This window comes from Perca fluviatilis, chromosome 12 (genome assembly GCF_010015445.1).
Source record: "Perca fluviatilis chromosome 12, GENO_Pfluv_1.0, whole genome shotgun sequence".
NCBI classification, from domain to species: Eukaryota; Metazoa; Chordata; class Actinopteri; order Perciformes; family Percidae; genus Perca; species Perca fluviatilis.
The window spans coordinates 16584961-16608582 of record NC_053123.1 but is presented as its reverse complement, the minus strand read 5'-3'; the positions used below and the strand labels follow the sequence as shown (position 1 = coordinate 16608582).

Here is a 23622-nt window from a genome sequence, read left to right as displayed (position 1 = left end):
AATGGCAGAATAAGCTGTTTGGCATTGGCAGAGAAGATTTGGCAAATTTTTCATGGGCGCAACCCACATACTCAGCGCTGCTGCTCATCCCACAAATGCATGTTCCTTACAAATGGGGCACCATTTGAAAGGGAACTAAGCAGGCTTTCCAACGGTATAAGATTTATTGCCAAAAAGCATTGTTACCACTTATAAATAATCCACCAAACACAAATTTCCTTAATTTTTGTTTTACTTTTAAGTTTTTTTTATTTATATATATATATATATATATATATATATATATATATATATATATATATATAATGTGTGTGTGTGTGTATATGTATGTATGTATGTGTTCACTAACAATTCTAAAACAAGACACCTGCTTAGGCTTTCAGCTAAAATTGCAATCAGCAGTGTTTGAAATGCACCAGGCTGAAATCCAATCTGTTTTGAATGTGTGGTTAACCGTTTTGACAGCAGTGTGTTAGCATTTGAACAACGCGAATCACAATATGTATCACAATACACAATCACTACACATTCGCGCAACTTGAGTAGAGTCTCCGGCCGGTGTCTTGATGTCCAAGCCAGCAGCAAGAAGCCACAGTTGGTTCCTTTCCTGGATCTCCCAATGGAATTTTTGTGGAAACTTTGTCGGTGCCCATCTGTTTGATTAATTTTTTACAATTTCTAAATGCACACTGAAACACCATGTTGCCAGTCCTTAGTTTCCAATCCAATGCTTCAATACCAGTGTCCTAGGCTACTACTAGGTGTCCTGACTGTAGTGCACTTCTCTGTTTACTTTTTGGCGCGTACTACTAACCGGAGCAAAGAGTAAAATTCCCCGCTGCTTAGAAACTAGTCCCTCAAAATGTAATGCGATCATTGAGATGCAAGGGGTAGTTTTATTTCCAACATTATTCTACCAACAGACATTTACATCGATAATCTTGCGTTATAATTTATTTGCCCCGGGTGTACTGTGGAGTGGGTAAGTTTTTAATGGCAAGCTAGCGGTTACTGTTGACTTGCGCTAGCCTAGCACCAGCGAACTCTGCAACTGGAAAGACTGGATATAAAGTGTTGAAAACGGTCTCCACTGATAAATAACACACTGGCTAACTTGGAAATGAGATCCTATGTCCAAAATTCTGAACCACCCCTTTAAAGTCATGGTATAAGTGTATAGAGTTTTGAAAACTGTGTTCAAGCAATGAAAAACGAACTAGAGTATGGTTCACATGAGCTGCTGCTGTGCAGACTTTAGTTAGAGTTTTGCACTTGTGTCTCCAGTTGTGCGCGCTGTCATTAAGCAATCGAAAAAATTTGTTAATCACTAGTCTGACTCACCGGATGTAGACTCACCGGATGTAGACTGTTGGTATAAAGCCTGCCATTGGCTGTCTATAGCCGCTATCTCCACTATCTCTTCAGTTTATTTTTTTCAAGAAAGTTTCAAAGTTGTTTCTGTCACATATACCAGAACAGAATCAATAAAAAATAAACCGTTTACAGTATTATTTGTTATTTGGGTTTGCTCCTAATTGTCTGTGCTAGATCGTGTGGCATTATCATCATGGCAACTGGGCTCAAAGAGGAACAGATAAACAAGTGTGTTTGTGTTGTGTCCCACTGCTTACTGCTTGTTTGTTTTATGTTGCTGCCTCAGCTCTTCTTGCGGTTTCTCAAATTATTGCACTGCGTTTTGTCTGGCCTGACTTACGTATGATTAGATAAAACAGCACACGTTGCTCAGGCACATGCATGGAATATAGCACACACACACACACACACACACACACACACACACACACACACACACACACACACACACACACACACACACACACACACACACACACACACACACACACGTGTGTTTACATTTGCATATATGTTATAGTCTCAGTACAGCCGCTGCCATAGCAAGACTAATAATCCCTTGCTAGATGTGCCTCGGTGAGTGACCTTGCATTGCTCGGATTCCTTTGTTTAAGTAAGCAGGGCCCCCACCAGAGACTTTACTGGCTATAATGCAAGGCATTGGCTCTGCAAATGCCTGTTTTTATAATGTGGCGCCGACTGAATGATGTGACAAATGTCTCTAAGGCTATTGATTCCTTGGCCCAATAAACAACTTATAATGTTGCGGTACAATAGTGTGTCATTAGCTGACCTTGATGAGATTTTGCGACTTTGTTTGCTATCATACCATCTGCAGCTTTTTAATTTAAAAGCGCGTAACACATAAGAAAATGTGTTCCAGCTAGTCTTAAAAGCTTATAATGACAATCCTGCTCAAATCAAATCCATGCTTTTGTTTACAGCAGGTTTTTATTGTTCACCACCTCTTGGGAGCATTACGAGAATGGTGTGATTATCTTAAATGCGTCCGCAGTTTACTATAGTATGAGTGTCCAACAGAAAATCTTGGTATGAATGAAATCAGTGGCATACGAATTATATTGGCCTGTGGCATACCTGGTCAGTCTGTAACTTTCGCGCAACGCTCTCTCCTACACTGTATTATTGATACAGTTTCCAGGAATGTTAAGCCAAAACAAACACTCAAAACATCATTCAAAACTGAAATCATCATCATAGTTGGTTACACTGAAAACAAAATCCTAGCACACTAAGTACTGTCTGTTTAACGAATGCATAGGGTGTTGCCTCTACACTAAAAGGAACATACACTACACTTTAAATCAAGTTTTACCACAACATAAAACTATAAACGCAGTGTCTACAGTTAGAGAAACTTTATCCTGTGTCTTATTATCTCTCACATGTCTGTCTATTCACAGCCATTTCTTCAAGCTCAATGGGTAAATCTGTCCACACTTGGTTGTCTTGTGACTTGTTTGCAAAGTGGATTTGAGCTTTTTCATGTAATAGCCTCACTGCTTTCTAAAACCTGAGGAAGAAAGGATTCCTTTCATGCTGTCTGCTGCACTTTGATTTTCAATCAGATTATTGCCTGAGATAGCAGAAACAAATTCAATGTTGTTTTTATAAAATGCACACAAATGCAGATGGAAAACCATTCATCTCTAAAGTGTTTGTCTGGCTTGTGTCAAAGTAAAACAGACGTTTTACAAATGCTGAACCAGCTCTGAGAATAAATTACACTTTTTCTTGTCCAACTACAGGGTGTCGACCAAAAGCAAAGCACCATCCCCACCAGGACTGAAAAGGCTGGATTCCCCAGGTTTCTCCCAGTGGTACCCAGGAAACCCTCATTTAACCATGGACCAGAAGGAGAACCTTATTGATAAAGACCTCTCTCTGGTTGTGGTTCTGCCAGGCGGATTAGAAGAAATGACCACAGTCCATGGAAGGTACAGTTCGCGCACTGTAATGCAATTTGAGCGAGGAGACCATTGTTCATACTGAACATTTCAATATCACATTAAACGCTACATCATGATGTCAGATTACGTCATCACATAAAGTGCAGTTCCAGTCAGACTGAGTCAGATAGGTGGAGTAGCTGAATGTGTGGTTTTAGTTCATATTTGTACTAGAAGCATAATTGATTGCATTTCTTTATTTTTGTTCTATCTCCAAATGATGTGAGTAAAGAACTCCGAAGATTCTCTAGACTGCTTGCTGTGGTGCAGTAAGAACACGCAGATCTTACAGTTTTTTAGAATAAGGTCTGTGTGTCCTTCTATGAGTCTGCTCACTCACACAGCTCAGACTTTCCATCAACAGAGTTGACTTAAGATATCATTATCTTTCTCACAGTTTACAAACATTCTTTCCTGGGTGTCTTTTGCACCTTGGCCTCTTGAGAAATGACTAAAACTAATCCAATATGAAAGGATTAAGCACTGAATTCTTTATCTTCTTTTCTTATTCTAAATCTGTTCTAAGTGCCCACACAACAAAGTTAATGCTTTATTTTGAGGATTAAGTTTAAGGCATTATGTTTAAATTGTATGATCAGTGTCGGGAGAGCTCCATGCGACTCCTGTTGCTAAGTACTGCAACTTACTGTAAATTTGCTTTGTATTGTTTCCACACATTCTGCACAGCTTCTTTAAATTTAAACTTTTATATTGTGTATAATAGGTTTATTTCTCTCAACAGTTAGACCTTCAATGATGAGTCAATTAATCTATTAATGATGCCAAAGCACACATTTTTTTCTCGATTTCAAAATTGCTTCGATCAGAATGTGTTTTGCATTGTGTAACTGGCACTTAACCTTATTTCATCACGTCTCCCTTTTTATGCCAAACAAATTCAACACATTTTTTTTTTCCTGTCCATCTTTTTTAGCAAACCTCTAATGGATCTATTAGTGACGCTTTGTGCAAAGTATCACTTGAACCCATCGAGCCACACCTTAGAACTGGTCACACCCAACAAGAACAACAGCAAACTCAAGCCCAATGCTCTCATAGGAACTTTAAATGCAGAGAAGATCATACTTAAACCTAAAGGGGAGGATAAAAACAAGAAGACATGTCCTCAGATGCCTGAGGTACATTAAACACATGACACCATGCTTGTACATGCAGTAAACACCTTTATTTGTTTGTGGTAAAAGTAAAAAGATTTCATCAAATCAAGTGGCACATTTTATCTTCTCCAGGCAACTGTACGGATGGTGATAAACTACAGAGGGACCCAGAAAACTATACTACGAGTCAGTCCTCGAGTTCCCCTGGCTGAACACTTACCAGCCATCTGTGAGAAATGTGAATTTGACATGGAGACCACAGTTCTGTTGAGAGATGTCCAATCACTGGCCCCTTTGGACTTGTCCAGCTCTCTTAATGATTATGCAATAAGGGAGGTTTATGCAAAAGATACTAAAGGTAAGTACTAATTTATAAAAAAAAAAAAATCAAACCTTGCTGCATATGGCAGGAGATTTTTGCATATTAAACATTCAGTGTTTGTCATACTGTACCTCATCAGCTCACGTGTGTGTTATTGTTGTATATCCCACTTGTTCTGCACTAAATCTCATGCTTGTTGACCTTGCAGGACAACCTGCTTCTCCTGTGTGTCCAGCCTCACCAACACATGCAGGTATTTTAGTTTGTAAACTGTATGATTGCTATCAACAGAGCTGTCATATTTCTGACCAATGTTATCTTACAACTGTGTTTATTTTTTTCAGGAACAGTAATGCCGGGCAAAGATAAAAATCAGAAAGAGAAAGAAAACAAAGGCCTTTTCAGCAAGTTTAGAAAAAGCAAGAAGAAATCTGACCAGGTAATGCAGTGTGTTTTAATGTACTGATTATGCAAAGATACAGCTGTATCAGAAGGTAACTTTCAATGTTCAGAGGGAGGTTTGTTGACTTTGGTTTGCCATTGGTTGACATGCACTATGTTGTTTGGGAACAGGCCTCTTATCATGTTCCGATTGGATGTTTGTTCTTTAAAGGCAACGACAGCCAGTGCCCCAGCTTCTCCTGTGCTTATGAGCAAGCCTCGACCTCTCAGCATGGCATTACCTAGCTCAAACTCGTCTCCGCTCAGCTCCCGAACACTACCCACCGATGTGCCAAAGAAGAGACGTGCACCCCAGCCCCCAATCCTTGTGTCTCAGAGCTGCCCCTCGGACCTCAGCACTCGCCGGAGACTCAACTCTGAACCTACTGCCCAACTGGACAGTGACCACGTGAGTGAATATTAAGACAGAAGCTCTGACATCTCAGCATCGCTCTGAAGACTTATGGTAGAATGACAGCCATGTGATTTCTGTGTTTAAGCACATTGATTATATTACTTAATTAGATCTTATTATGTACCATAGATGGCTGGTTTAAGTCGCGGGTCCTCAGCAGAGTCTTCACTGAAGAGAACCAAACGCAAAGCTCCTCCACCACCCACATCCCCTAGTGCTGTTGTCCCAGAAACGGTTCCTTTTGATGAAAATGTGCAAGGTTTGTCTTCGTTTACATTTGTGAATTTTCATGATCACTCAGTGGGGCTGCAAGGTTCTTTTCATACATCAGGATTATTCCACTGCTGCTTTGAAAATAAAATATCGCCTGTTCTGTGATGTTTTGTCATGTGTACTTTGGCCTTCAAAGATAAAGACAGGTATTTTCGAACTGTGCAGCCTAAGCCTACAATTTATATTTGATTTGACTATCGTGCCTCCTAGTGGCCATTATTGAACATTTTAAACACTTTCTATAGCCCTGTTAAGATACATGAACATGGAAACTACAGTATATGGTGGTCAGAGGATGGAAAATTATTCATCTAATTATGAACTCTGCATATTCTGCTTCACTTAAGGATTTGTGCGGCACTAGTTCTGCTTTATGTAGTGTTTTAGCTCTTGAGCTTCGTCTGCCTGCTTTTCTGGTCTCTATGCTCTACCTCTTTTATCTACCTGTGTTAACATTCCTTGAGGCAGGCCTTTAAGCATTTTGTCTCCTCTTTCAAAGCATACACTCACTTTTATCTACTCAAGAAATGTCTTTGTAAAAATGAAAACCACAAACAAATGTATGCTGAGTCATTTTTGCTACATTCCAGAAAATTGTAGGTTCTGAATTCCCTGGTAGTATAATTATCTTGCTTTGACATACTTTCCTGTGATTGTGTAGACACATCTGACGCTCACTGTATTGTCCTGTGAGGGAAGCTCCACCCATCCTGTATACAATTATGAGCTAAAACAAAGAATATTTTTCCAACAAAAATTAACTGAGGTCTGATCCACAAACATAGGAGTTATTGTGGCTTACATTACTGAAGTGATAAAGATAAGAGAAGACTAACAGCCTTATATAAAATTGGGTTGTCGGTCATGCGTTTAGTTTACTAATTTGCCGAGGGTTTTGACATCTCTGCCGCCACACTGATACATCGAGAGGTAAATGGAGGTGTTGCGGAAGCGCTCAGAGTATTGAAATTACATTCCAAAAACAATATCCTTGTTACTGTGGACAGTCCACAGTAGAAAATACTAAAAACTATCCAAGGTCTTGGTTTTCCTAAGTAATCAGGATAGTGTGTCTGTTGAGGTTCTCAACTGGTTTTAGCACCACAAACAAAAATTAACTTTACTCAAAGTGTATTCTGATTAGACATTGCACAAACTAGTGTCCTGTATATTCCACACCCCATAACGATAGCAATTTTCTTTCTGTCTCTGCGTCTTCCTTTTTTTGTTTTCTTTATATATTTTTACTTTTACTGTGTTCAGAAAACCTCACAACTCTTTTATTTCCCCATAGTCCCTTGACTAGTGGCATACCTCTCAGACTTCATCAATAGAAAATGTAATCCCAGACTTTTTACGACTGCTGTCTACATGTATACACCACCATTTCCGTCCTCCCATTGCTCCTACTTTTTCAAACACTTAAGTTCACAGAAAAAGATCACTTCCTCTGCTGTTTCCCCAACAGCCCAGAGCTGCTCAGTAGAGCGAGACATCAGAGGCTGAGAACAGTGAGAAGCTTGAGTTTTGTTTAAGTGGCCTTGCAATACCTTTTGCTCTCTGCTCCTCTGTGATGCACTTCCTTTGGGTGCTAAATTAAGAACTAGACAAGGGAGACTGAGATGTAAAAGATTATTAAGTGGAATTTATTCATCAGAATAAGCTTCTTTTATTGAAAAAGGCTGAACGTCTGTACCTATGAGTACTAGAGTACTCTGATAGTAGATAAATACAGTTGAAGGCTTGGTTTCTGGTGGTGTAAAAACAATTGCTAAAATAAATTAAAAATAATGACTTAAAAGCAGTTAAAGGACTTTTTTAATTTTTATTTTCATACTATTTCTAAAAGTTGCATTAACAATTATGAATGCATTACATTCCTTTGGAAAAAAGATATAATGTGATGTTGGACGCTTCACTGATCACCAAGCAACATTTTACTTAAGATGCCATGTACGGTAAATGTGAATGATTTTACATGACTTCTTTATGATGTTGTTTACAGGGGGTGCAGCTGCTAACACACTGGAAGAGATTATGGAGCAAGAGGAGACCACTGCATCTGTAATGTCTGCAACTGCTAGTGATACCCAGGGAGACGACAGCAGCCTCAACATGTCTGCTGATACTTCATTCCATTCCCCGTCCCCAGAGACTGACAAACTGAGCACAGTGTCCATGGAGGGAAATGGGGAAGATCAGTCTTGTGATCTGTCCTCAGATGGCAAGTACGAACTCTAGTATGACTTCTCCACCCTCAGACATGTTTAAACATTGGTATTAGCAATACTTTGAATTCTCTCTTTGCTTGACTTTTATAGACAACTGCAGAGCACAGTGAAAGATTCTGCAACTCTGAGTGATGTAAGGACAACTGATGGCACAGACTCCTCTGAACTTGCAGATACTGGTGGGTTTGCACTTGGATTATAGTGATATTGTTCATATCTGTGCTGTGGATATCTTGCACCTAGTAATGTATTTCTTGAATTTGCCGTACTATGCCAAAGTTCAAGTGTTTTTGCTTGTCAAAGTCAACACACCTGTCTCACAATACAAATTGTCTTTTCTGTACAGATAGTGCTCCATGTCCAGTTGAAAATGTAAGCCAACACCCAATCTGTGAAGAGTCTACACCTCAGAGTGTCCAAAGTGATTACAGTACTGTACCCAGCAGCCTCCCTCCGCCTGTGATGCAAGATGCAAAAGCACAGGCCTCTGTTCAGGCAAACACTGAAACCCTCTGGGAGCAGACTGACAGGTTGGAGAGCCTGGTGGCCACCAGCACATCACGCCCCACTGGAGAGGATGCTCAAGTGCAAACAGATTTCACACCACTACCTGTGCCTCCACAACAACACATTGACAAAGTCCCTTCCTCAGCTAATGCGCCTGCCTTTGAATCATCGGGAAATAAAGATACAGCCACTGCAACGGAGGAAGTGGACCCGCCTGATCTCAAACATGCCTTATGTCACACCTCGGAGACCTTATCATGCCAAGACTCAACACCAAGTGCTCTTGCCACAACAAAGGCACCATCTATTTATGCCACAAACTCTGAGCCAAAGCCCAAGCCTTCCAACGAGCTGACAAGGGACTACATCCCAAAGGTGGGGATGACAACGTATACTATCGTGCCTCAGAAATCTCTGGAGAAACTGAGATATTTTGAAGTTGCACTGACACTGGAGCTGCCTCCTGAAGCTCCAGAAGAGGGCCTTAATATTGGTTCTCTTCAGTTGGAGGAAAGCACAGCACCGAGGGGACAGACGGAGGTCTCAAAGGAAAAAAGTGAGCTGCACTCTACTACACCCAGGGAAGACTTACTGACTAGCACTGCTACTACTCATAACACTGTTAATGGAAGTACACCTGAATTCATTGATTCCTTGTCACCAAAATGTTTACCTAAAGCAGATGACAAGATCTCATCCTCGGCTAATGGGACATCTGAAGGAGGTTCACCAGCAGAGATAAAGGAGATGAAAATTCCACCCGCAACTAAACCTAAGCCTGGTTCTTTCCGCTTGGCTCAGCACAAAAAAACACCTGGGTATTATGTAACCTCAGCAGCAGAAAAGAATCTCAGCGCTAGTCCTGGTTCTGGCCAGAGGGAGGCTCAGGGAAGTGCAGAGAGAGCAAAGTTACCACCCCCTCCTCTACCACCTCCTGTGCAATGTCAAGAGGAGACAACAGGGGCCGCTAATTTTGCGCTGAGCCCTCCTAAAAGGGATGACAAGAATGTAGCCATCATGCAAATGAGTAGGCAAAGTAGTTTGCCATCTAAAGAGCCAAGCACAGGGTTAAGCTTGGAAAAATTAAGGAGCTTTGCGGCCCCTAGGCCCTATTCTCCTGCAACCCCATCGCGCTTCGCCCAGGCAGTGTCCTCTGCTGTGAAAAGGAGCCAGTCCCTATCCCATTGGCCCAAGTCGCCCAAGTCTCCTCAGTCGCCAGTTTCACCACCCTTCTCCCCAATCAAAAGTCGCTCTTCAGTCATAGAGTTAGAAGGATTATCTGAACACAAGGTGAGTTCTAATAACACAGCATACTTACATTTAAATATCTAAATAAAGATGAAAGCAGCAAAGAGCTAGTTTCTACTCATGTAGAAACCACTGTCACTGGACATAGCTTTTTTTATATACTTCAACTCCTACACAGAAATATTAATGCTTAAGTAGAAGAGCCCTTTGCACTGCTGAGCAAAGCGTGTGTCTCTTAAAAGAGTAACATAGAAGTGGAAAAGAATGTGACTTATCCCATTACTGCTTTGGTTTGTTTGAAACCACTCTTTGCAATGGTGGGGGCTTCCTTTTTATGCTGTATCAGCAATTTACACTGTCACTCTCATGAACATAAAAAAATCTTATAAGTAGCAGAATTTATAATAGTTTCTGTGATCTATTGAGTTGAATCAGCCCAGGATTTAATATAAACTTTAAAAGAGACTTAGGATTGGGCCTGTTTTTACCTATTTGAAATACTATCATGATGTTGAAAGACCAAAATTCAATTATTACAATTACAATTTAATTATTTCTGCAGAGATTCCACACAGAATAGACTGAGTGATGAAGGCTGTATACCCCATAACCCATTGCTATCTGAGCTTTAGATCCATAAAGTCAATAGAACTTGCAGTTGTGACTCTACACTACATTATAATCCAGTGAAATATAGAATTAGATTTTCTGTACAATTTATTATTTTATGGAAAACCTGTATTACTGGTATAAATTGTACAGTAAAGATTTTGGCCTTTTTACATTCATTATAAAAATAGACATCAATAGTTAATGATAGACCAGCATCAGCCCTGCACTTAATAGGCTCTTTTGACCTGTAGAAATACTGTATTTACTTTTGTTGGACTCAATATAGTTGTTTTATAGACTTTAAAAATACGTATTAAAAGGTACTACAGTCTTGCTTTCTTTTTGTCTTTTTATGTTGTCTGACACAGAAGTCTTCAGTGATCACATAAATTGTGTCTCTTTTTTAACATTGTAGGATGGTGAAATTAGAAAGGATGGTGACAAAGACTCCACTCTGCAGGGAGGAGAGGGTGAACCACCATCTTTTACTGGGTTTGTTCAAATGGAAGGAGAGAGCAGTCCATAGCAGTGCCTGAATTCTTCTGATGAAACAACATCTACTGTAGGCAAAATCAAACACACATTTCAATATGATATAAAAATCATGCATAAATCATGCATAAACCTTGTATTTTTTTCTTCCAGGAGGATCTTATCCTGTCTACTTTGAGCTCTCCAGAGGTTTTTTTATCACATGACACAGTCTTTTATTTTACCTCTTTCGGTAGTCTCCAACAGTGTACATAAAATGATGTATTTTGATAATTAATAATTGCTGTATTTTTTTTTATTTTCTCACATCATTAAATACCCCAATATCCCTGGTGCTGACCTGCATATTTTAATGCTTCTCTTTTATTTTGTGTGATGATTATCTTGCATTTAATGCATTAGCCTACTGTTGTGAGTGAACAAGAACGGTAAATGGGAACAATTCTATAAATTATTAGAAAATGTATTATCTGAATAATACTGGATGTGTAGGACAGACCTGACCTATGGTACTTACTAGATGCTCCTTTAGATTATACATCAAATCTATATTTAAATATTGCAGAGTTTTGATTAAGCTATGCAGAAATACACTGATGTGCACATCACACATGTTCTTGTCAAGCAGTGTTGTTATGAATAAAGCTTTTATCATTTCAGTTTCCTTTAATTATTTGCCTTCATTGAGTGCATAAATGATGCAGACTGTATGTATTGTTGTTGCGGCTGCTGTTGCATACACTGCTGAACTCCGATCCCGTTGAAAACAGCCTGTTATTCACAGGTAAAACGTGATCACAGTGTGCGACGTAGGGCACGCTACAGTAGAACACCTGTGCTACACGTGTGAACAGTTCATTCCGTACAGGAGCAGCGGTATGAAGACTCCGCTTGAGGCGCAAGGTAAGAACAGCTGTATAAAAGAAGAAGAAAAACAGTCCAAATTTCAAACTGGTATTATTTATTCGGTTCAACCTGGCGTAGATGGAGCATGAGGAAGGACTGCTGTACGGAGCACCGTGCATTTTCAGTCTTTTGTTGTTGAACCTTTACCTTCGTATTTATTTTATTGAATTGCAGGATTCTAATTTGTAATGAAAATTATGAACCTACTATGAACAATTCTCGCAAAATGTAACGTTAAGAACGTCGATAATGTTTTGAAGGGACAGTTGCGTTAACTAAGCTTTCCCTTTTTGCATTTCTCAACTGTTCGTACAAAACTTAGCAAACAGTTCTCATCAAGGTCGAGCTTTCTGCCACACGTTTCTAAATAGGCCTAACAGATACGAATATGCAGACGTCCCCGACATTTACAGGCTATTATCAAAGCATCTATCTTTCAAAAGTAAAGCTAATTTAATGTTAACCTCGTCCAACTGTTCTCAATTATTCAAATACCTTGACATGTCTATGCTAGTTGAAACATAGCTCACTGTAACAGCGTCCACCAAAGTGTTGAATTCGAGACCGTCAGTGTTTACAGTATAACGTCAGTTAACGTAAACGTTTGCTCAGGTGCATAAATGCAAGGACTTTTGTGTTGCAACGTTTAACTTAATTTAAACGAATAACAAAATATGTTACTTTTAACATTCCATGTAAAATACAGATGATTAAGTAGGCTGCTATCACACCCTATAATTAACATACATTTATTTAATTGTACAAAATAATTTACCTCATGTAGTTCTAAAACGGTTCCTAATTGCAGTCAGTTGCAAAACCATGAATTAAATTTACAATTTCCATAGAAATGGCATTGACTGAACCCTCCCTATTAAATTCATACATTAGAACAGAGTTTTCTGTTATTTCAGCACTTCACTGACAAGAGGACATTGTGCTAAGTATGTCATTGAAAAGAGAACTATCTCATTTTCAAATTAGATGCCATGTCACCAAGGGGCCTGCACCAAAACTAATACTATTCTTTAAAAAAAATAAAATAAAAAAAACGCACATTGGTACTGTATCACAATAGCTTCTTTGGACATTTTCAGCATTATAAGGCAACTTGCTGGAAATCAGTCAGTTGTCCTTCCTTCTCAACAACTTTGCCATGCCAGAAATGATGCAATGAATTCAAGTGAGGACTGACCGCTAGACAGCAGGAACTCAGAATACACACAATAATTATTCTTGCAAGTGGTGATAAGTGACCTGATCACTGCTGTCTCGAGTTATGAATGGGCTAGTGAGGATTTTGGCTGTAAAGAAGCTGCTGCAGCACAAGTGTTAATCCAACCACCCTCTCCCTGTAGTTTCCAACAGCTGCTATGCTTCACTCCATTGCATTCCACATTGCCCAACCGAAGAGTGCACAACTGTAGTAACCTTTACATTTCATTAGATGGACATAGTGCATCAAACTGAACTGGACAGCTGTAGCTTGACTTAAACTCATGATGATCTTTAGCAGGAAAGATTTTCTCTGAGTGACACTACTCTGATCATTTGGTGGACCCACACAGCACACAACTTTTCATTCTCTTGAAGCCACAGAAACAACGTAAACAATGCAACAGTTGAACAATGCCTATCTAGTACTGAAGAGCTGTCCAGAGTGAGACATTTCTGCTTGCAATTGTGATGTTTGCCGCCAGAATGACCATTGTCGCCAGAATGACCAGAACCATACAAAAATGCTACAGCATGAGTCCCTGTCAGCAGTTCCACCTTCCTCCACTGTTGCCACTTTTCGACACCGCAAACCTAGTTCTAGTGCTGGTTCGCTGTTGGGTTAACTTGCAAACCTTCTCAGAACCTGTTTGCTTTTCCACAGCCCTTAGAGAGCCACATTATCTGAGGCTCATCAAGCCAATGAGAGGGGAGCCACACATGCTTGGTCAACCCCTCCTGCTATGGCTCAGCACTCCTTCTTTGTAGGTTGAGAACACCCCCAGGAGGAGAGAAGGTGGTAATGGGATCCTATAGACTTTGGCGGAGGCCAGGGAAAGAATCAGTCACAGGGTGCTCTGGGGGAGCTGGCTAAATGGTGGGAATGATTGGAAGCCAGATAGGGAAAGCATAGACTGCAGCAAATGTCCTGTGCTGATTTTTCTTCAAAAGCAGGTCGGATGGGAAAAGTTAGAGGAGCCCAACGGTAAGTGCTGTTTTAGAGGTCTTCTTTAAAATGCTGAAAAAGCTGGTTTCTGAGAGAGATGGATTCTCTAAACAGTCCTTTATTGTACCAATTGAGCACCAAGGATATCTTGGTGGAAGGCAGTTAAGCATCATGTGCCATAACATAGCCTATGGGCAGGTGAGGTTGTTCCTCTTCACCAGATCTAACCTCCTAGCTGATACAGAGGTCTTGCTTTTTGTTACAGCCGTGATAGGGACACACCCAGCAGCTGCAGGTTGTTGGCAACCATTGCCAACTTGATCGCAAGGTGGAAATGTTTTCACCATCTCCTTGCCCTTGTCCATGCTCTGCTGATGGCTGCCTTGCAGGATGGCCTTAGCAAAAGTAGGGAGGTGTCTCCTAAACTGGAGTAGGCCTAGAGTGTTTAGGCATTAATGAGTTACTACCCCACTTCTTTTATTAAGGAACAGTGGACATTTTATCTTTACTACAAACACCTTAAAAACCTGGCAATCAGCACTCTGTCATGCCAACAAACTAAGTTGGTGCTGTGGCACTGAAAGTAGAGCTGATAAGGGTCATTGCAGCAGCATGGCCTCATTAAAACAATTAGTCTGTGTCAATGATGTCATTGACATAGACAATGGGGCAAAAACAACACCTGTTTTAAAAAAATACAGATCAGATAATATCAAATAAAATATAAAATTATTTTAAAACATAATTTGTGCATCATTTAAAGGCAAAATAATATAACTTAATGATTAATCATTATCTAAAAAAACTATTTGTAAACTTAAGACCAAAATGCATTACAGTAGAAATAAGTCATAATTAAACCATATCTAGGTGGTCTATATACAGTATATTAGCCATGACCTGACAACTTTCAGGGTTCTTTTTGCACTGCATTATACTATAGCATGTGTGCACAAGAGCAAACAAGGAGGCGGAAACAATGCCCCATGTTGTAAGTAAATGATGGTGTAAAGGACAATCAGTCATCAGACCTCAATATGACGGAATGAATGTTGTAGTTTGTAGTAAAAAACTATTGTAGTAAAAGATTATAACAGAGATACAGTATCTGCCTGTTTGTCAGACAGAATGTCCGAAGCATAAATTGATGGTGCAACTATTTTACACTTTTGTAAAAAACTGTCTGAGTTATCTGAAACGCTCTTATATAGACCCTAAAATACGATAGATTTGACATTCAGTCTAGACCAATGTAATTAGCATTTGCATTAACTGATACCAAAAGAATGTGTTCTGGGCTTTGTGTTATTTCTGGCCCTCTCATGCTGCCTGGGGTTTCTTGTCCTTGTATCAGTCCACTGTTGGACCTCCGCGGAACCATTTGTCTACCCCCATCTCCTACTGCTCTATGCTCTCCAAAAACAACCTCAAGACACAAAATACTGACACTGCTGGTTTCATCTCTTAAGACGGAGATGCACTTGCATATTGATGGGCAGAGTTGTCTGATGATCAACTGTTATCTTGTGTTCATGGTATGCTTTTATGTGCACATAATAGTACTCAGCTTTAAAGGTAACCCAATCCATATAGAGCTGTGTTATTGTGGCAGATGCTATGGTAACTACATGTCGGAGAGAGTGGATTAATGGAGACAGAAAGACACATGTCATACAGATTGCTCTGATTTCCATCTCCTAGCAAGAGATTTCCCAGCTACAAACTTTTTTACTTTCAGAATAAAGCTTAACCACACAAAAGATGCACATTCAGGTAGGTGTGGGTGATTTGGGATATAAAATTACCTACAATAGAAAAATGTCTATCGCATGTATTTATTTTGGTATAATTTCTATGTCGAAAAAGCAGCGGTTGAACTACGTTGCAATACTTACCTTATTTGGACGATGCTTTACATTCTGATCCCTGCAGGTTATGTTCATTTTGCACTAAAGTTCTTAATAAAATGAGAAATGACTCACTACTTTTCATCTGCCAAATATTTAATTCATACAGGAATGTGTACAAAATAGGCTTTACCATGTGGTTATTTCATTATTATTTACTCATGACTATTACTTCATGACTATTTATTTATAGAATTACCAGAAAACATGCTATATCTTAATATATATCGTCGAGATATAAAATTACCTATATCGGTATAGAAGATATTTTGGCCATATTGCCCAGCCCTAAATTCAGGAAGATGAAATTCATGATCTTTTATCATTCTGAGATGTAACGTTGTACTATTCCTTTTACTCTTCATTTCTTCCCTTTGAAGGCAAAATCAACTTGGATTTGATCACTGCACCAGATTGTCATATTTACAAAAGTAATCAATTTAGCCTTGTCTTCTGTTAATGTAGTGAGGTATTGTTTTAACCCTGTGCTGCCTGTTGTCTATCTCCAGTAGCCTGTCCTCCCCTGGTCAGACTCTGTTACACATTACCTTTCAAAAAGATGTTATCATCCCAACCATCCCCCGCATGGAGCCTGTCACTGAATGACACAGCCCACAACACAACCAATACACTGGGCTGGCTACTCTGTACAACCACATGCCTTCTACGGTGCACTACGTTTAAAGTGCAATTTGGATCCCTGTGCGAAGTCCATGACAAAAGAACAGTTTGTTTTATAGTACAGGCGGCCCTCATAGAGTCATTACTGAGCTAAAGACATCCCCTTTGTGTAAGTGTGCTTTGCGTGCACATTTCCTGCCTTCCTGGTTGCAAAGATAACTATATCAATAAACAAAAGCAGGGAAATTAAAGCAACAATATTAAAAAAAGACAAGGCTGAACAAATTAGGCAATTATTAGTACACTACTGTGTCAGAGCAAAGATGGCTGTTTTGGGAGTCATTGTGTTAAAAATATCTTTATTGTGGTGGATCATATTTGGGTGGGAGGGATCGTTTTGCCCCACTGGGCCAGCCCCGTGGGCAGCAGGTGTGTGTGTGTGTGTGTGTGTGTGTGTGTGTGCGCGCACGTGCGTAAGTGTGTTTGTGCGCACGTGCGTAAGTGTGTGTGTGCTCTGTTGAGTTGTGAGCCGAGGAGCAACGCCAGCCAGCTTGCTCTAACTGTGCTCTGCACACACTCCAGTCTAACAGCTCGTCTCTTCTCTCTGCTCCAGATGATGCCTTGGATTTAGCCGGCCCACATGAGTGATATGAATAACACACTGGACGGAATACACACTTCTGGAAGCCTCGGAGAGAAAGCAGAGATTTTACAGGGTGGCAAGGGTAATGTGAGTGGCTTTCCCAGCCCAGCCCTCATCCCTTTGCGAGCTCCTTTACCAACACCAAATGCCCAGAAGATCAGGAATACGCTCTGTAAGGGGAACAGGTATGACTCATTTTTCTTTGCACTTGCCATGAATGACACCAATCTGTTTATAAGATTTAATTAAGATAAATTTAGTTGCACTAAAACTGAAAAAGTAGTGATTACACTGTACAATGTGAGCTGCCCTGCAGAAGAATGGTACCCTTTGTATTTGCAGGAGTTGGACGTCTATTTGAAAGCTGTAGTGTAGACTTTGTACCTGTAAACACAATTGGCTCAACCCAAACGCAGCTGTCAATGGAGTATAATGTATTTTTGTAGCAGTGCAGTTAAAGACCTGGAATCAAATCAAGCACCTGTTAGTTTGTGTGAGATAATTAGTAACTCAGTAACTGCTGTGTTTACAGAGCAGGAAAGAAACCTTCAGTCAGAGAACGGCACCTTTCCGAAACTGAGGCCCTCTCATCTGCAAGTGGGCTGAAATCTAACTATTTCTTACTATATGATATCATTGAAGGTGGTATTGTAGATGATCTTCTCACACATTTTTTTTTCTGATTAATTCAGATGCTAGTTCCCTATAAGCCCTATAAGGACATGTTAAATGCATTTTAGGATTAAAGAACAAAACCTACAGCCTGACTACTCTTTACTACCAACCATTTGCAGGTGCATACCTTAGGGGTGATGAGGAGTGACACATAATTAGGATATTTTGAGATTATGAAATTTATTTTGTTTGTATTGTAATATAGCTTACTTTTCTCTAGCCAGCAGTTCAAATGCTTTTTTGTCTGTTAGCTACTATATTGTGAAATCAGGAGCAGCTCACATGTGCATTATCTTATCAAAAGTCTGATGGTTAGTTGGGTGTGTCGTCTGGTAGTTAAGAGCAGGAGAAGTCCTTGCAGTGACAGCCTTGTGTGTGTTTATCACCTGCTTCATTTATACTCTCCATTCCTCTATGGGACAAGCGCAACAGAGGAACTAGCAATATGTTGTAACCGCTTACAAAATCAGTCTAGCATAAAGTCTAATACATCATTCTGATGTTACAGTCTGGACTGACTCTGACGGGCAAAATAGGGAGAGAAGTGATTTATTTAAAAGTTCACAAATTTTTTTTCGCAGGTTTCTTGCAATATCACACAAACTGTAAATTCTGTATTTGCTTGATCCAACATTTCACCGAAGCTTCTGTATACAAGTATGATACGCTAAGTGAGTGATATTAAACCCAAAATACAATATGGAAACATGTTTTTTATGACTTTACCACATCATATTTACACAATATTTTAAATAAAATATTGTAGATCAGTGCATAATTTTCTACATGTTGCCCAAACATTCAGCCTGACATACTTGGCCCTTTGATAGATTTTTGAAATAAGATGTGAACAATGCTTGCCACATTTCATGCGGGCATCTGTTTCTGTGTGTGATGTGTGTGTTTTTTGTCTTTCAGGAGCAATGAAGAGGGAGAGGATTCATTCTCTTCCCCTGTGCCAAACCCTTTCCCTGAGCTTATCACCTCAACCCTCTCCTCCCTTGTCTCTGAATGTTTATTACCATGGACTAAAAGTAGTGCAACTCAGGTGAGTGTTCCATTTACAGTACTAAAGCCTGTTTGTGACACAAAGAGGCATGTTATTTAAAGAAAAAAGGGCCTCTGTTGTAACCTTTTCCATGTGATACCTCAGGCAGCATGGATATGGTAACTTTGATTGGAACAAGTGCCAGAAAAACACTGCAGGACAAGATTTACATAAATGCATAGTTAGATGTTTGGCTTGTGATTTATCTGAAACTTCAGGTCATATGAATGGTAGAACCAGTTGTGTGAGTCTGTAAATTAGTTCCAGGGAGGACATAAAAAATGCTCTCAGCACACTCAGACAATCCACACGCACAATGTAACTACTTCTGAGAGCCCAGGTTTGTACCTTCATACAGTGCCCACTAAAAAACGTAAAAATGGGCACTACATGTGATCTCTGATACCACCTGTAGACATTGCATTTGTGCCTTAATGCCACTCTTGTACATTTCTTTTAGCACAGGGTGTGTGATTTGTAATGCACTGAATATGGGAAAGTACCTGCTGATTCTGGAAAAGCTTTCACTCCAGTATAGATCTTGAGTTCATTTTGGCAGTTTTATTGATTTCTTTCTTTTACTTACTTACTCTTACTGGTCCCCAACTGACCGTTCACTAAGCCCCGCCCTTCTTAGTTACTGTTGCTTGACTGCGCTTCCCAGTCTAACATGACACATATGCAGTTGACAGTGATAACAGTGACAGATTTACCACTTGAAATTTAGAGTAACTTTGAAAATAATGGCAGACTAACTTGTTTTTCTAGGAGCACTGTAACCCATAACTTAAAATTGTATGGAAACACGCAGAACATTTAGGGGCACACACCCCAAAATTATAACTTTATTTATTATTTCATGACAATGCACATTAATGAACATGTACAGCAGTACACGTAAAAAAGCCAGATTGTAGCCCGGGGACTAATTTCCATCTGTAGACCATTAGGCAGGTAGCCTGACAAGCCAGACCCACATCAAGACGTTGGGTCTGGGAGCTCACTGTTGACATGGCTCAATCCGATGGGTGGGATAAACGGTTGTCTTCTCTCTGCATGCAATAGGATAGCACTACAACCAGGCAGAGCAACGAAGAAGGTAGCAAAGCTAGTTGATAGATGAAACTTTTGCCGTATCCGGTCGGCAAAACTCCGAACACATCTTCCTTTTTCAAGAATGATTTCAGTGCTGTTCTTTGTTCTTTTCGCAAATAAAACCTTAACTCCAAGTCTTCAAGAAGACCGCTGTTCCCAGCAGCAGCAGCCATAAGCCCGCCCGCCGACTCTATACACGATGTGATTGGCCTGACCAGAGTTTGTTTTTTCCAGCTCGCAAGTCAACGGAGAGTGCCTAGACCCCCCTGGCTGCAAAATAATTTTGCGTTTGGGTGCGTCTAGATTTCTAGGCTATTAGGCAGGTTGAAGTTACAATAAAAAAATGACAAAAGATATACAATAGTAACATTTGCTATATAAAACAAGGAGAAACAGAAAGAAAATGAAAAACAGGACAATTCATTGTTAGGTGTTAAAACGGAGACACAATTCATTAGTATGCTCTACTGGGCTAATACAGTACAGTAAACAGTTAGAGGTGGTTGCACATTTGGTTAGCTCTAAGCCACAACTTTACTTGGCTCTTAAAAGTGGCCAAAGTGGGACGTTCCCTTATAGTTGGGGGTAGTATGTTCCATAATGCACAACCTTTAATAGATATGGCTGAAGGAGGTTTTTCTAAAAGGAACCTCACAGTCCCTGTTTACAACAGCTCTAGTGATCAGAGTCTGTCTGTATTTAATAAACTCTAGCAGTGGAGGTGGTGCCAGGCCATGTAGTACTTTTATAAATTAAGCACAATGAGGAACATTTACAAAACATATATATATATATATATATATATATATATATATATATATATATATCAAAACATGTATTTCTCTAAGATGTTGCAATGATGATAAGAGAGTTTTTTTTTGAGTTTTTTTTTTATCTAGAGTTTTGAGTGCCTTCTTTTACTGAAGCTCAACTGGTTTTAGGATAGTCGAACTGGTGAGCTGGTGATGCAGTAGTTCAAATGTGAAAGTATAATTGAGTGCAGAAACATCAGAGCAGCTGCATCTGACAAAGATGCTCTGATTTGCTTAAAATGACAAAGATTGAATTGAATTATTTTGGATATCATTTTAACATGTTTTTTGAAAGAGAGTCTGGAGTCTATAATCACGCCTAAGCATTTAAACTCATTAACAACTTCCAACTCTTCTGTGCCCAAGAACCCCCCAGATTGAGAAAGCGTAATAGTAGAAGGTTGCTTCAACAAGTATAAATCAACCTTCAATGCAATTTTTCACATTTTCCCCTACGGTATTTTAACTGTATTTCTGATAAATGCTTTGGTAATACATACAGAAACTACAATATGCTGTTTTATTGTTGATGTGTTGGTCCTGAATGGAGACTTAACTTATAACCCTACATATTGTACTGTATGTGGTTGGTTAATGATGTGTTCCTTGGCTTTGGAAGTTACCACTCTTGGTAGTAAGCTAGTTAGCTGAGCATGCTAACATTTGCAACTTGCGTTAAAGTAGACAAACGCATTTCTTTATGCATTCCTTGTACTTTTGCTCTTGTGTTTTTGATTTTCTACAGCTTTTGTTGCTTGCCCCTTTTAGATCAGTCTACAGCAACTTGCACTTACATACTGCAAATTATGATACAGAACTTGTGATGAATAATCGTTTATTTACTTCTCTCTTTTACCCAATCAGTGCAGGTCAGTAGAAAATGTATTATTATGCACAGCAAAATATTACTTAATATGACCCTGTGATCTGTTGTGGATTTGTATGTGTATACACAACTCACTGCCAAATTCTAAAAAGAGAGCACATTCATTATGTTGGAAAGCTAACAATTATGGGTCTGCTTTAAAAGTGCAAGGGTTTCAAAATGGATTTTGTCTATACATTTTCCAGGGCTGTTAAATTACTCTGGTTTGTCAACCACTAGATATTTCCTGGATGTGTATCCCTATACTGTATGCTGAAATTGATTTCAGGTTTTTCAGTATCTTTGTGGTGTATGTGTGTGTATACATGTGTGTATTTGTGTATGCATGTGTAGCAGCAGGGGGCAGCTCAAAGCAATGACTCATAGGAATGCTTGAAATTACAGAGCTCCGCAGTTAACAAGGACCATCAGCAGTATTAGACCTCTCTGTGCTCATGTGTTGCTTTCATGCTAAGAATGTACAGAAAGTTGTGCTTTCTCTTTTTTGAAGCTTCCATTGTACTAGTAATTTATGTGTGATTGGCAAATTGTTATTTGTTCCTCTGCACGCATTATGTTAAGATTGCTTGATTATCTAACATTGGAGTCTCTCTACTTCATATACAAAGTCTTAAATAAGCCTTCTACTTGATTCCATCCTCACACGATTCAAAGATTCACATCAGAAAAATACAGAGTGATTGCCAATTCTCCTGTGCTCTCTCCAGCCTATTGTTGAAGACAGGTCAGCGATTTGGCCGTATCTTTGATATATGCGAGAATAATCCTCAAGTTTCTCAGTGAAGGAGCAATATGACACCCTGTTGACCCCACTCTGCAATGTGGCTTCCTTGTTAGCAAATCTTAAAGTGCTACTTTTAAATCTCACTGAGGAGGCCTGTGCCTGCACCTCAAGGGCCTGACAGCCTCTCACTTAGTCTTTTCAGCAGCGGTATTGGGAAGACAAAGGGAATATGTCAGAGTGAACAGCTGTTTTTGTGTCACAATCCTCATGTCACAGGGTTATGACCTTCTTTCAGTAGCATTCAAGAAACCAGTGACATCATTGTTCCAACTGTGCAGCACTCATCCCCTCACCCACTCTTCTAACTTAAAATTGTCCATTGAGCTTCCCAGTGTGTCTTTGGGTAGTAATTTTCCCATCAGTTAGAATTATCTGTAAAGAGTAATCTTCTACTAAGGACAGGCTTAGATTATAAAATGAGCACGCTAGGAAAATGGCAGTGCCGTCTGTCATGAGGCATCTCAAACAACTTTGTCTAGTTGACCTTGTTTTTAGTTTAACTGCAGTTGATTTGAATGGTTTTGCTGAATTGTGGCAAGACCCTGTGTGACATGGCTCTGTTTTAGACAGGCTTTAAAGCTATTTCACTCGTGAGAAACTGGTTTATCTGAGCTCCCATTAAGCCTTGTGTTTGCATTGTCATGGTACATTTCCATAACAACGGCACCAAGTCATGACTGCCACATTATGTCAATGAGATACCTAGATTTGCGGTCAGCCCAACAGCCTCCAGATAACTACATTTCTAAATGCAGACAATGTCAGTGTGTTGTCAGTTACATGAAAATGCATTGTTACATGTAAAGAAGGTAAAGACAACTATGATTGGTGTGCATGGTGAATGTGTCCTAAACTACCTCAACGGTTTTAGACATACAACCGTGACATTAGTGATTACTTTGTGAAATATAATTTCTGCATTTTTGAGTTTGACCTCAGCAAAAGTACCCACTGGCAATACTAAGGGTTCAGCTTGTAAGACTATTAGCTCAGCCATAGCACAATGTCACTGCATAAACAAATACACATAATTAAGCATGACATGATGATGCTGTACATATTTGTAGGATTGTTGTTGTTG

General features: G+C 39.6%; 2 protein-coding genes across 3 annotated transcripts in view; both read left to right on the top strand.

Annotated features, from left to right (window-relative positions):
* The first annotated feature begins 3098 nt into the window (after positions 1 to 3098).
* LOC120569755 (cordon-bleu protein-like 1) lies at positions 3099 to 11662 on the top strand. The gene is made up of 12 exons (XM_039817805.1): positions 3099 to 3332; positions 4279 to 4483; positions 4595 to 4820; positions 4993 to 5037; positions 5129 to 5223; positions 5398 to 5634; positions 5770 to 5899; positions 7919 to 8141; positions 8235 to 8323; positions 8491 to 9941; positions 10927 to 11073; positions 11157 to 11662. The coding sequence occupies exons 1-11, from the start codon at positions 3241 to 3243 to the stop codon at positions 11035 to 11037; spliced, it is 2904 nt and encodes a 967-aa protein (XP_039673739.1). The 5' UTR covers positions 3099 to 3240; the 3' UTR covers positions 11038 to 11073; positions 11157 to 11662.
* Positions 11663 to 11762: 100 nt separating this feature from the next.
* grb14 (growth factor receptor-bound protein 14) overlaps positions 11763 to 23622 on the top strand; it is a 34079-nt gene continuing 22219 nt past the window's right edge. Inside the window, exons 1-3 of one of the 2 annotated variants that reach the window (XM_039818447.1) lie at positions 11763 to 11906; positions 17212 to 17426; positions 18835 to 18964. In XM_039818447.1, the coding sequence (XP_039674381.1) occupies positions 17239 to 17426; positions 18835 to 18964 (318 nt within the window). In that variant the 5' untranslated portion in view covers positions 11763 to 11906; positions 17212 to 17238. Of the gene's footprint in view, positions 11907 to 17117; positions 17427 to 18834; positions 18965 to 23622 lie in introns of those variants that run through there. The other variant, XM_039818448.1, reaches the window with a different exon arrangement.

What these genes read in the sequence shown, in the direction of transcription:
- LOC120569755 (XM_039817805.1), top strand. Translation starts at nt 3,241, where the DNA reads ATGGACCAGAAGGAGAACCTTATTGATAAAGACCTCTCTCTGGTTGTG. An exon ending in CATGTCCTCAGATGCCTGAG is followed by an intron (nt 4,484 to 4,594) that starts GTACATTAAACA and finishes TATCTTCTCCAG; the next exon opens with GCAACTGTACGGATGGTGAT. An exon ending in TTTTGATGAAAATGTGCAAG is followed by an intron (nt 5,900 to 7,918) that starts GTTTGTCTTCGT and finishes TGTTGTTTACAG; the next exon opens with GGGGTGCAGCTGCTAACACA.